General features: G+C 44.8%; 1 protein-coding gene across 7 annotated transcripts in view; it reads left to right on the top strand.

The window, feature by feature from the left end:
- Window positions 1-7,287, top strand: part of Tmem44 (transmembrane protein 44) — a 47,787-nt gene extending 40,500 nt beyond the window's left edge. For 5 of the 7 annotated variants that reach the window (XM_071615202.1, XM_071615200.1, XM_071615201.1 and 2 more), the window contains one exon: window positions 1,753-5,066. In XM_071615202.1, the coding sequence (XP_071471303.1) occupies window positions 1,753-1,863 (111 nt within the window). In that variant the 3' untranslated portion in view covers window positions 1,864-5,066. The other 2 variants (XR_011708334.1, XR_011708333.1) reach the window with 2 other exon arrangements.
- The last annotated feature ends 6,564 nt before the right edge of the window (window positions 7,288-13,851 follow it).

Genomic DNA, 13,851 nt, shown 5'->3' with positions numbered 1-13,851 from the left:
TTTAAATCATCAAGTAATAGAAGTTGGTTCAATTATTATCAGTGAATTTCTAATTGAACCAGCTTTTCTTTTCAAAACAGAGACATAATGTGTGTTTTTTAACTGGCATGACATGGATGTTATTTGGGAGACCTTATTTGGGACCTCTAAGAACTAGACTGTTTGATTCAGCTCAAGTTTGAACATCTGGCAGAGTGTCTTTGTCAGACATAAATCTGGGGTCTATGACCTCTGTCCAAATACATAATCCAGCCTAGTCTGCCACATTTTCCATCACTGTTGCTTGTTTCTGTGTTTCCCAGTACTGTCAAATGTGACCTCATGGCTCAAAATCATCAGTCATAGAGGCTCAGAAATGGAAGAGGTCTTATTATCTAATTGTTGATCCAACCCTCAGCTTATGTACAGAGAAACTGAGGCCCAAAGAAGAGCAAGCAAGTTTGTGACAGAAGGAAGACTTGGCCCAGTCCCCACTTGCCTCTGGAGCTAGAACATCAAGGGTAGCACTAAGAATCCCTTGGGTCTTGACCATGTGCAAAGTTCTCTCTCTAATCCATCATCTGCAAATACCTTCATAAAGGCTATGTTCCAGCTTTTTTTTTAACTTTTTACCCTTACCCTTGAAAATTTCAATTTTCCATACTTATCTGAGTCAGATTATGAAATATTAACTGGCAGTGCCCACCATTCTGAATTGGGTTTTAAATGTTTATTTTTTCAGTGCCAGGGATTGAACCTGGGGGCACTTAAACCACTGAGCCACATCCCCAACCCTTTTATTTTTTGAGACAGGGTCTTGCTAAGTCTCTTAGGGCCTTGCTAAGTTGCTGAGGCTGGGTTTGAACTCATAATCCTCTTGCCTCAGCCTCCCAAGCTGCTGGGATTGCAGACATGCACTTATACCAGGCACAGTGGCTGAAGTGTTTATTTTTAACAAATCTTCTGGACCTCAAACTGAGAGGAAACACCAAGTGAGAGCCCTGCTCTTCAGGAGTTCATCATCTCCCTAAGAGAACAAGGCAGATGTCCAAAGAAAGACTGAGGCCATCCATGTGCAGGTACGGATGAGTAGCAGATGTAATACTAAGAAAGGAGCAGGTGCAAGCTCACTGGGCTAACACAGCCAAGGCAGGCTTCCTGCCAGAGGAGGTATTTCCTCTCAAGAGTGGGTTGAGGCCAGGTATGGTGGCACTTGCCTCAATCCCAGCTACTCAGGAGGCTGGGGTGGGAGGATGAAAAGTTCTAGGCCATCCCAGGCAACTTAGCAAGACCTTGTCTCAAAATAAAATACATAAAATAAAAAGAGGGGCTATAGGTCACCAGCAGAATGCTTGCCTAGTACACATGAGGCCCTAGGTTCAATTCTTAGCATCACCAAAAAACCAAAGAATGGGTTTTTATTGGTCTTTTCCAAGAATGAATTAGGCATGGAGGTAGACATTTTCAAGATAAAGGGATCGTGTCTCAGACTCACTAGATAAGAATTTGCTGAATATGGGGGACAGTAGAAAGGAGGTGGCAAGGGAAATGGGGCTGGTCTGTTCAGGGTAATGGTTCATTAATTCCTTGATTTAAAGGTGTACTTGCTCCCTTTAGGTGCAGGAAACAGAGGCCTGGTTAACTTGACCTCGCCCAGTTGTCCTTATCTTTGCCTGTGTCAGAACTAAGATTGAGTTGTTGTTTAGGGTGCGGGATAGTAATAGATTGAAAGGACCTGTCCCACCAAAATATCTTTGTGTCTTTTCTTCACAGTGGGATCCTGAAGATGTCAATTTTGAAAGGAACAATGACAACATGGAGACCTTCAGATTCCAGGTGCCGAGGGGCTCTTCGACGACAGTAGACTTGAGCTCTGCTGATTAGTATCTTCTAAAAACCAGTCCATCAGCTCAAAGACCAGGATGAGGCATTCATCAGTAAAACTGAGCAGAGATCGGACCTACAGTGACACCCATAGCAGGGATTTAAGCCACTGAAGAAGCTGCCCAGGGAAGTGAGGAACCTGGAGCTGAGCGTGGCTGGTCTACCTGGCTCAGAATAAATCTAAGATTGTGGGTTCTATGGACAGACCTGGATATGCCATTTGTTCTGAAGATTAGAAGCTCACAGATGGCTCCTGCTTTGTAAAGATAAGCCTTCATCCAAAGGACAATGGGCCCTCTTTTCCTGTCTTTCCTTTCCCTCTATTCCCATGAAATGCAACTGTAAACTCAGTATCTGCTGGATGCCAGGAATGAGTTCACCTAACAAATAGCTCATGTGTTTGGACCTCAGCAGAGCCTGTCCTGCAAGCCCTGGCTTCTGCCCTCCAGTATCTGCTGGAAGTTATCCATAGGACTGCTTGGTCAACCAAGTATCTGTGAGATCAGTGGTATGGCAAGCACAAGCAAAAAAACAAAAGAATGGGTTTTTATTGGTCTTTTCGAAGAATGAAAAGCAAGAGAACTTCCTCCAGCCTGGCAACGCGTGTGCGGAGGCAGGGTTTACAGGTGAGGGGCACTGTGTGCTTTAGGAGGTCACTGAGAGCATACAGAGGGTAATAGGTATGCTGGGACATGTTAATTCAAGCACAGTAACCCCATTTGAAGAAGATTGGTAGTGTGATCACATGTAAGGGGAAAGGTGAAGGGAATGGGGCTAAGGTCGGAACCACTAGAGTGAATAAAATTTAACTGAGTGAATCAAAGCATCTCACACTGGAATATAGTGGTAAGTCAGAATCCCAGCAGAGCCACAGAAGTCTGCCATGAGGGGGTCTGGGATAAATGCCAAGAAACACAGCTCTGCTGATGGCTGGCTCACAGTGACCTGTGACTCAGCTGCAGCTGCCCAGTTTCTCCTAAGGGCATGTGCAAGTCCCAGCAGCAGGAGGAAGGGGGTGCTGGGAAAGTGGGTTGGTTCCACAGGTCTCTGCATAGATCCTAATCCCCTGGGTGACCTCTGAACTAGCAGAAAACTCAAAGCTACTTTATTTATTCCATTTATCTGCTTTGGGTTCCTGGTTGTCTTATCAAAGAACGATTGCTAAAGGCAACTTTGTTTTGTGGGGTCTTAGCCAATGTAGCTATACTTTGAAGGAGGAGGAAGAGGTGAATAGAGGCCCAAAGCAAAGGAAGTTGAAGGGAACATGCCAGTAAGTGAAATGGTAGAAGCCTGGGGGCAGGGAAGGGTGGAATCTAGTTGATGGTGCAGTGTGGATTGTAGAGGGTAGAAGACACTGGAAAGGAACTGGAGCATGGAGGCTAGGGAGTGGGTGCTTCAGTCTGTGGCTGATGCTAGCCATGGAAGATACCAAAGGGTGACTGACTTGCTCAGGGGCTCAGATACTCAGTGAGTCTTTTACTTCTATTGCCACAGCTTTTCAGGAAACAGAAATGTATAGTCATGTATGGAGTGAACATGGGGAACGTGTTTCATTTAAAGACTATTGAGTGGTAACCGCAAGCAGGAGGAGGGATCAGCTTTAGAAAAGCAGAAGGCATAGGGATAGGATGACATTTCTGAAGTTCATGTTTAGCATGTGCACACACACTCACAAACATTTTCTCAAAGGGAGATTGGATCATGCTCCCTGGGGTATCAGAATCCCTTGAGTCCTCATAGGAATGGCCATTCTCAAGAACACTAAATGATCTTGCTGCCTTGGAGTAGCACAAACTATTTCAGCTCCAGATGTTATTTATCTCCCTATATCCTATCATCCCAGTCTTTTCTCTTCACAAACCAGTTACTATCATTATGGTCCCAGATTGTCTCAAGTCTCTTCATCCACAGTAAACCACCCTGGGAGTTTAGGAAGTAAAGTTTGGCTTTACTGTTTAGTGAGAACCTGCCTGTATGCAAAGCTCTAGAACCCCAGGACCTTTGTAAAGAGGTACCAACCAAAACGACTTTCTCCTAGTAGGAGAGCAGCTTCATTTTTAGCTATTACTCTGGCCACAAAGACTATGGAAGGTCCTTGCCCTGAGGACCCACTAAGCAGTGCAAAGAATTACCTCCATTGGAAGGGCTGGGAACAAACCATGCAACCATCCTATCCAGAGAAGAGATGGTGTAATATGTCTTAATTGTCTTACCTATTATCTACATGGCCCAAAGCATGTTACCTAACCTTTGTGAACTCTTAAGGCAGACTAGGAAACCTCCCTAGAAAGCTTACGGTAATGACTAAGTGAATTAACATAAATGAAGTGCATTATACCTGACTAACAGCAGATTTTGAAGAGTGATTAGTTTCCCTCCTCCCTATATTTTTGGACACATGTGCTGAAAGACAGTGAAACCAAAGAATCAGATCCACAGATGGAAGGGATTTCAGAGATTTGGATCTCCTTAAGAATAACCACAATAAGTGATTATCCAGCCCCTGCTTAAACTCATCTAAAGAAAACAAAAACAGAGATTTCATCTGCCAAAGAAGTTTGTATAACTTAGGGAGAGTTCTGATGACTCTAATTTTCTAAAGAGCCTGTATAGAGCCTGAAGAACTAGTTTTCTTATGTCCCTCTGATAATTCAGTAAATGCATCATCTGATGATATATTCACATCATGTTTGTTACAGTAGACATGAGCTATAGTTTAAGGAGAGGCATTGGGCCAAGGAGTATGATGAGGCTCCATTTCCCAGGTCTGATTCAGTGTAATATTTGTCATTTCCCTTTCTGGGTCAGTCTCCTCATTTATAAAATGAAAGCTAGGTTAGATTTATTTCCTTTTTTCTTTTTTTGTGAATATGCCAGTTAGTATGTTTCCCACAGACAAACGGACATTTTTATAAACGCTCAGAAAAGAAACATAATTTTAAAGACAAATTTCAGATATGCCTTGAAGATATCCATTTAAGATGAATACTGGTGCTGGGGTATGTGACTGGCATGTGCAAGGCCCTGGGTTCCACCCTCAAAACACACACACACACACACACACACACACACACACATACATACACACACACTCCATTACCATACTTCCCAAATTCTCTGCACTCCTTTTTCTGCCCTTTACCATTCTCCTTCAAATTTTCCAACTATGCAGGCACTGACCTATTCTCTTCGACTTTGTTTTTTCTGAAGTTAAGGTCAATGCCCTGGCAGAGGTGGCTGTTTTGAATGAACCCAAGCTATACTGCAGTGCCCAGGAAGAACTCTTCAAGAAGTTTACATATGCCTCTCCTAGTATTCAAGAGTCATCATGTGAGAGGGACGATCTTAAGAAGTTCAAGAACGATACTAGATAAAATTACTTAGAAGTCTAATCTGCTTTTTCTTGATACCTAACCTTAAAGCCAAACAAACCATGGGACATTCGGGACTGCTCCTTTCCAGCAGGGCAAGTCATTAACCAGCGTTAAGTTTCAAGAACCTCCGTTGATTGATTGCCTGGAGAATTCGGCACGCCCTCCCAATTCCCTAGGGCATTTTCCATCAGCGCTGGGTACTGGCAGGAGGCTCAGGTCTCCTCTTGCTAGTCCTCACTCAGGGTCTGCAGCTGTGACGGCTGAGGGGTCTGTCTCCTGCAGAGCGCCTTCTCTCGTCAGTCCCCAGGGGGATCGTTCACAACCGCCTGAGGGCCAGTCGATGGCCTCCCCCAAAAGAAGGGTGGTGGCCCATTGTCCATATGAGTGGGAACTGAACCACGTCTCCCCACGCCTACCTCTTGGGAGAACCGGCCACCGGCAGACAGCAGGTAGCCCATTCAAACCACTCACCTCGTACTTCCGGGAAGAGGGGAAGAGGCGCAGCCCTGCGCGTGCGCACTCCGCAGCCACCGTCTCCCGAGGGGAGTGCGAGTCCCGCCCCCGCGGAGTCCGCGGCTTTCGGGCTCCGGCCAGCGCAGCCGCGGCCCGGGAGACCACCAGCGGCTGGTAGCTGCTGTCAGTCTGTCTCCTCTGAGTTTTTAGGGAGTTAGTCACATAGTTATTTTTTGGTTCCTAGTGTAGTTAGGACCAATCAACAGACTTAGCCTGCACTGTAAACCATTCTTTAAGTACACTAAAAAATTTTTGAAATAAATATAATACAGGTGCGTGGTTTAAAAAAGAAAATCAGATCCGACCAAGTTTATGAAGAACAACAATTCCCTGGCCCTCCGTTCCCAACCTGCTTACTTCTTTCCTTCCTCGCAATCACACTTGCTCATGTTCCCAAAGTGTTTTGTCCAACTGTCTTCTCCATTGATTTTTTGTTTTGTTTGTTTTGCTGGTGTGAAACCCTGGGCCTCACACAAGCACATAGGGCTCTATTAGTTTTGAATTGGAACCCAGCTGCTGTCAACAAAGTTCTAAGATTATAGTTTTTTAGCTAAATTATCTCTAACTTCCATTAACTACAGGCTAATGAGGTGCAGTAGGTGGGACAGGGATACTGGCATGTTGAGAATGGTGTTAAGAACTGTCTACACATCTGCAGGTTACTGCGGAGTCCTCTGTACCACTAGAACCCAGTTTCTGAGTCCCAGGTTACTGGATCTGAGCCCACTCCAACTGACATCTGCCTTCAGGACAGCCTGGCAAGTTCTACCTATCTACTCTGGATTTGACCTTTCCCTCTATCCCTCTACCTCTTCTCCTGCAGATATCTTAGCCCTTGGAATCTCCTGTGGAAAACAGGGTTTTCTAACCCCACCACCAGAACAAAGGACTGTATACACTTTCACCACCACAGTCTTTCCCAAGGACAGCCTGGCCACGTGTGAAGAGAGCCATTTCATAGGCCTAATGTTTTAACCATCACACTTTGTGAAATGTGTACCCTAAAGCTCTGATATTCAAATATAGGTTCTTAAGCTCCAGCCTAGGTCTGGACAGGGCCTGGGAATCTTAAGCTCCTCAAGTGATTCAGTCACAGAGGATAGAGGACCACTCTTTGAGAAACACTGTCCTTAGGAAATCAATTTAAAACTGATCTATTTGTGTAAGAAGATGTTCCCATGAAACTACTTAAAATAGGGGGGGGGGGGAGTGATAAGTACCCCATGATTGGGAAACATTAAACATTACACCTTTATTTTTTTGTGTGTGCAGTATTGAACCCAGGATTGAACCCAGGGGCTCTCTGGGCTAAGTTACATCCCTAGCCCTTTAATTTTTTGAGACAAGTTCTCTATAAGTGGCCTGGCTGACCTCAAACTTGTAATCCTCTTGCTTCCCAAGTGGTTGAGATTACATATGTGAGATATCATGTTCAACTAAATAGTATAATTTAATGAAATTACATTTTGCCTTGAAGTCTAAAAGATTGTGGGACAATAAACTGAGGCACATACCTGAATTGCCTTGAAATTATTTGGTGCGATGCCAGAGTGCAAGTTATTCTGATAATGAATTTCTAGTTCTCACATGGTGAAAAAAAATCCTTTTAAAAAAAAATTTATTGTGGTGGTGGTTATAAAGTTGTATGTATGTTTGAGCTTCTGAGGAGGCAGGATTGAGACACTGAAAGGCTGAACCAACTCCGCGTGAGCAGAGTGGCAGAGGATGTTTTTGATAGCACCCCTAACCAGGAAACAGATTCCTGTGGGCAAGCAGTGACTCACCCCCAAGTCTCAGTGAGTCAACAGTGTCCTAAGGGAGCCAGGGCTGGCAGCCTTCTGCTGCAAGGGATGTAAGCAGGGCCTAGACTTAGTCCAGGATATCAGTGTGACAGATCAGGGGTGACAGAACAGATCCCAAGGAGTGGAAAGGGAGCTGAATCCTTTGAATGGGTCAGGTTAAAAAAAAAAACTACAGAATAAAGCAAGTTAAAAAAGAGAGAAAGAGAGAGGGCAAGCCAGGGCAGTGGAGCATGCCTATAATCCCAGCAGCTTGGAGGCTGAGGTAGGAGAATCTCAAGTTCAAAGCCAGAGTCAGCAATTTTTGGACGCCCTAAAGCAACTTAGCAAGACCCTGTCTCAAAATAAAAAATAAATCAAAAGGATTGGGAATGTTGCTCAATGGTTAAGCACCCCTGGGTTCAATCCCCAGTACCCACTCCCCCTATAAAAGATAGAACACAAGAGAGCATGTGCCATTATTAGTAATTACAAGAGAAAATTTATTAGTATCAGAAATCATTAGATTCCATGATAGATTATGTGGAAGTTGGTATAGTGGCACACACCTGTGATCTCAGTGACTTGGGAGGCTGAAGCAGAAGGACCACAAGTTCAAAGATAGCCTCAGCAATTTAAGGAGGCCCTAAGCAACTTTGTGAGACCCTGTCTCTAAATAAAATATTTTTAAAAGGGGTAAGAATGTGGCTCAGTGGTTAAACAGCCCTGTGTTCAATCCCCAGTACCCCCGCCCCCCCAAAAAAATTAAGGAAGGGGGCAGAATTTTTCCAGAGTTCTTATTCTGAATAAGAAAAAGGGCATTTGAAAAACAGCTGGGGTAGGGATGGGAGACAGTGTTGGAGATAGATTTAAGTGGCAGAGGGCTTGCCAATCATGTACAAGGCCCTGGGTCCAATCCCTGGCACCAAAATTAAAAAGAAAAATAGCCAGGCACGATGGTGCAGATTCATGGTCCCAGCTACTGGAAGGACTGACACAGAAGGATCACTTGAGCCCAGGAGTTTGAAACAAGCTCAGTCAAACCCTGTCCTTAAGTGTGTGTGTGTGTGTGTGTGTAAGTATATATAAAAAATATATAAATATATAATTTTTTCAGGTTTATGTGGAGTGAGAGCTATTAAAAGCACATGTGTCCAAAGGGGACAATTAGTGAACCTAGGTGAAAAGTCTAAACATGTTCATGGTGTTATTCTTTCATCATTCCTGTGGGTTTGAAGTGCTTCAAAACAAGGCATTGGAGAAAGTATAGCAGTGAACAGACTCACAATTGGCCTCCTTGTTGAGGTGGCTTTCCAGGGACTACAGTCACATTTGCCAGCAAAGGACCCCGACATTCAAGGGCTATTGTTTGATTTTGTGTTACTAGCAACAGACTTCCTGGGACTTTGTGAAGGAAGGAGCTGGACTAGTAGGGGCTGCTTTTCAAGCAGATTCCAAGTGTACGAGATTCTGAGCTGGCTGATGACGATGGCAGGCATTCAAGGGTGGACAGGTTCCAGTTTGTCTGGTGTTGAGAAAAAAATATGCCCTATATCTTAGACAGCCGTGATAAGGTGCCTCCATGGATATGAGTAATGGTCAGACCCAGGGGATGGACGGGCCTAAGAAGTCTGGACAACGGAAAGCCTGGAGCACCGCGACAAGGAAATTCTTCCCCTGAATTGCCTTTTCCTATTGAGATAAGATAATGCACAATAAAGCATGGGGCTACAGAGAAGTGCTGCCACCACCCACAGCGAGCAGCCTTTGCACAGGCCCAGTGGAGGAGGCACGTAGCCTCCAGGGGGCTGAAGCTGGCCTGCTACCCACGGGATAGAACCATTGACCTTAGATCCTGAGGCAAGTCATGACTCCCAACACTCACCAGCTGTGGAACTCTGATTCCCATTATTCTTTTTTTTTTTTTCTTCTTTTTCTTAGTTATGGTGCTGGGGATGGAACCCAGTGCCTTGTGCAGGCTAAACACATTCTATACTCCAGTCACCAGCCACACCACCAGTGCCCGAGTCCCTTTATTCTTTAAAAAAAAAAAAAGACTACATGTGTGTGTCTCTATATATGTATATATACCCCTCTTATACCTTACTGAATGGTTGCAAAAAGTGATAATAAATCATGAAAGGACTTTGTCAACTCCTAAGGGTCACAAAAATATCAGTTATTATCATTACTTACTCAGCATGAGGCAATTATTTCGTAGATATCCCCATTTAAAAGTCCAGTTCCAGATTTCCTTGAAAGTCACCTGGATGTCTGTTAAGGCCAAGTGCATTGTTGGTATAAAGTTGTGTGTACAGATGGATGAACTTCTGAGGAGGCAGGATTGAGACACTGAAAAGCTGGGTCGTCTCTTGCGTGAGCAGAGTAGCAGAGGATGTTTTTGATAGCACCCTAACCAGGAAACAGATTCCCGCGGGCAAGCAGTGACTCACGCCACCCCCCTAGTCTCAGTGAGTCAGTAGTGTCCTAGGGGAGTGAGCGCTGGCATCCTCTGCTGCAAGGGAGTAAGCAGGGCCTAGACTCAGTCCCCATGATGGATCAGGGGTGGCAGAGCAGAGCCCATGGAGTGGAAAGGGAGCTGATGCCTTTGGATGGGTCTTTAGGAGGAGGGGACTGAACTGACGGGCAGGTGACACAGAGGATTTTAACTCAGCATAAGGGAGCACTTTCATCTGGTGCCCCCATTACTAGAGTCCTTCCAACACAGTCCCTCACCCTTCCTCTGTAAGGGGAAGGTGCACCATTGCCCAGAATGTTGGGCCAGATGACATATCAGGGCTCTTTCAACTTACTTTCTAAGTAAGGGCCACAGTTCCAGGGTGACAGGTGAGTTCACTGATTGGCTGTCCCATAGGTCAGGGAAAAGGTCACGGTTACTCAATTTCAGTAACCATCCTCCAAACAGGATTACCTTTTACCTTTTTTGTCTTCCCTATCTCTCTGTCTTTACTCCTCCCATCTTTCTTTTCCTCGTATTCATTTAACTAACACTTTCTGAGAGGCTGCTATTTTCAGGGCAGCCTGCTGGGTCTGGAGGGAGAGAGTGTAAACACCATCAAGTGTTTGACTTCAAGTGTGTCTTGGCTGGTCGGGGGAGCAAAATGCCCAAGGTGGAGGTTGGGAGAGAAGGAGACTGGAGACCGGTAGTATTCACCAAGAATAAGACACTTGAACCTGGCTTTGAAAAACAGATCATGGGGCTTGGGTATAGCTCAATGGGAGATCACAAGCTTAGCATGCTCAAGGCTCTGTGGGTTCCATCCCCAGCACCCAGCAACACACACACACACACACACACACACACACACGATTTTCCAAGTAGAAAAAGCAAAGGGAAGATCAAGAGCAAAGAATGGACAGGGCTGGGTCTGTAGCTCAGTGGTAGAGCACTTGCCCTATATATCAAGGTCTTGGGTTTGATCTCCAGCACTGAGGGTAGAAAGGAAGGAAGCAAGCAAGCAAGCAAGCACATGTGTTTTATTGTAGTAGGCCCAGCACACTCCACTACTTTTTCCCCTTGCTTTAATGTCCTCATCTGCAAAATGGGAATAAAAATACTTCCCATCTCATAGGCTCATGGTGAAGACTGAAAGTTCAGAGAAAGATGAGAAATACAAGACCAGCAACCCTGCTAGGGGGCTTCCACGTGTCTCTTAGATCCTTCATGCTGGACTGAGATCTATATGGCCTATTGTTCTATAGACATATGTAAATATGTATATTATGGAAATGACTAGAAATATGTATGTAGCCATATAAATATGTTTGTGTATAAAACATGGAAATTTGTTCATATACATATGTGGCTTTATCTGCCTGACTTGATGGTCTCACCATATTCCTAGAATAAGATACATATTTAATATACATGTCTAAATACACAAATAGAAAAAGAAATATTTCTAGTAAATAAACCATATGAAAATGTATCTATTTATAAATACCCACAAATAAGATATATTAATAACAAAATATGAATAATAAAATAAAAGTGCACAGAAAATATAATAGCAGATAGTAAGTGCTGGATAAATGATGGCTATGCTGGGCACAGTGGCACATGCCTGCAATCTCAGTGACTCAGGAGGCTAAAACAGAAGGATTGCAAATTTGAGGTCAGCCTGAGCAACTTTTCGAGACCCTTCTCAAATCAAATAAAAAGGGCTGATGATGTAGATTAGAGTAGAGTGCCCCTAGGTTCAATTGTTAGTGCCATAGAAATAAATAAATAATGTCTATTACTATGAAGATAGCAAGGCCCAGGAGTGGGCTCTGGCACACGGCTGCTTGAGTCCATAATCTAGAAACTGCTCTCTAATTCTGTAATCTGCATGCCTATGTTTCCTTTTATACAACGAGGGTGATAATGATTCCATCACAGAACAGTTATTCCATGTTATTAAATGAATGCATGACACACATAGATCAATGCTGGGCAAGTGACACCAAAGAAATCTGGGCAGTTATGATCACCTTTGCTGTGACTCCTCATTACCTCATGGTATCACTATCACATACTGGTCCTATTCTGTCTTCAGCTGGCACCCTCTGGCTGCTCAAGCAGCCTATCAGGACAACTGTGACCCTTGGAGAGATCACCCCTCCTCCTTTACTAACCTTGGCTAAGGGAACCCCTGCTTAGACTCCTAATATGCAGTTCACCTGCACAGCCTCCTCCCAGCTGGCCCTGGAATGCTAGGTCAGACGTGATTCCAGCCCCACCAGCTCATGGAACCAAAACCTGTCTAGCCTTCTCCTTCCCAGAGATCCATCCTAGGGGCTGCAGCTTTTCTTGGCCATCCTGGAATCTGTAGGGTCCAAGGACATTCCTTCCCCTAGATAATGCATCCATTGTTTTAAAGGAGATGACCATGGTAGGTGGTGGGATCCCCTCACCCCATTCTGTTCAGAAGATTGTTCCCCATGGCTCCTGGTGATGATTCTCATAAAGGAGATTCCTCAAGCAATTGCCAGGTGCTAACACCTACACTTCTGATGGAGCCACTGTCTGAGATTCCAAGGCAAGTTTTTGCTTCCATAGAGAAAGGAGAAAATCCCACTTGTCTATCCCCTGCTTAGAAACCATAGTATGTATAATTTTCAAAAACCCCAAGCATGATTCTCATATTCCACCAAGATAGAGAATCACTAGGTAGGAAGATTGAGACTTCATGGTTATTAAAACACAAGTGGCGGTGCACGTATCATTTGAGGCTTCATCCCTTAGAATATTGCAATCCTCAAATATTGGAGCGACATTGATTCTTTGGGATTAGCTGCTCAATGATTCTCAAACTCGGGCAGTAGAATCCCCAGAGTGTTGTGTTTATAATATGGATTCCCAAGTTTTAGCTCAGCTTCCCATCAGTGACACTGGTTCAGTAGATTTTGAGGGTGGAGGAGTGGGGAGAAAGCCCATATCCTATTGAGGTGCCATGGTGAGGGACGCTGAGTGGGGAAGGCATGGGCTAGGTGGGTGGAGGGCTGCCCCTGCAGTCCTGCCTAGGCAGGGAGTCAGGAGAGGCAGCAGTAGCATCTCAGACAGAATCAGATGTGAGAGTTGTCATCAGAATCTGGAAACAAATGCAGTTCTCAAAGTTAAATCACAAATCTCTTGCCAAATAATAAAGTGTTCCCGTCTAGCTATCAGGGTATATTTTCAGATGGAAGAAAAAGTATGTCCAAAGCAGGATCCCAATATCAGAACCCTCTGTGGGAGCGGAGGTAAGCCCCTGGGAATGCGCTGGGAAGACAATTGCTGCCAGTGGTCATGAGGAAAGCCTTGTGCTCCAATGACCTCATGGCTCTTTTCTGTCGCCGGTGACTGGACACTCCCTTCCCCTCTGCCCACCTCCACCCACAGGCATATCAGACAGATGACCACATGAGTGCAGGGGAAAAGTGTTCCCCATCGATAACACGTTTTCTCATGTGCTGCTGCCCCCACCCCCAGCCTCGTCTCCCGAATAGCTCGAATAGCTCGTGATGGCAGACAGAGCAAGAGGAAGCAAGCAAGGTCACCCAGAGCTCATGCTCTCTTTCCCTGGAGATCCAGGATTTTTTCCAACCCCTCATACTAGGGATCAAAAACCCAGGGGCACTCTACCACTGACATATACTCACAGCCCTTTTAAAATTTTTATTTTGAGACAGGTTTTTGTTAAATTGCCCAGACTGGCCTAGAACTTGCAGTTCTGCCTCAGACAGAGCAGCTGGATTACATGTATGCACCAGATTCAGGCATTTTTGACAAGTTGCATAAGGGCAAATACCTGATCATGCCTTGAATTCCTCCCATGAAA

This window comes from Marmota flaviventris, chromosome 8, assembly GCF_047511675.1.
Source record: "Marmota flaviventris isolate mMarFla1 chromosome 8, mMarFla1.hap1, whole genome shotgun sequence".
NCBI lineage: Eukaryota > Metazoa > Chordata > Mammalia > Rodentia > Sciuridae > Marmota > Marmota flaviventris.
Note: the sequence above shows the minus strand (reverse complement) of the source record. Positions and strands in the feature narration are given on the sequence as shown.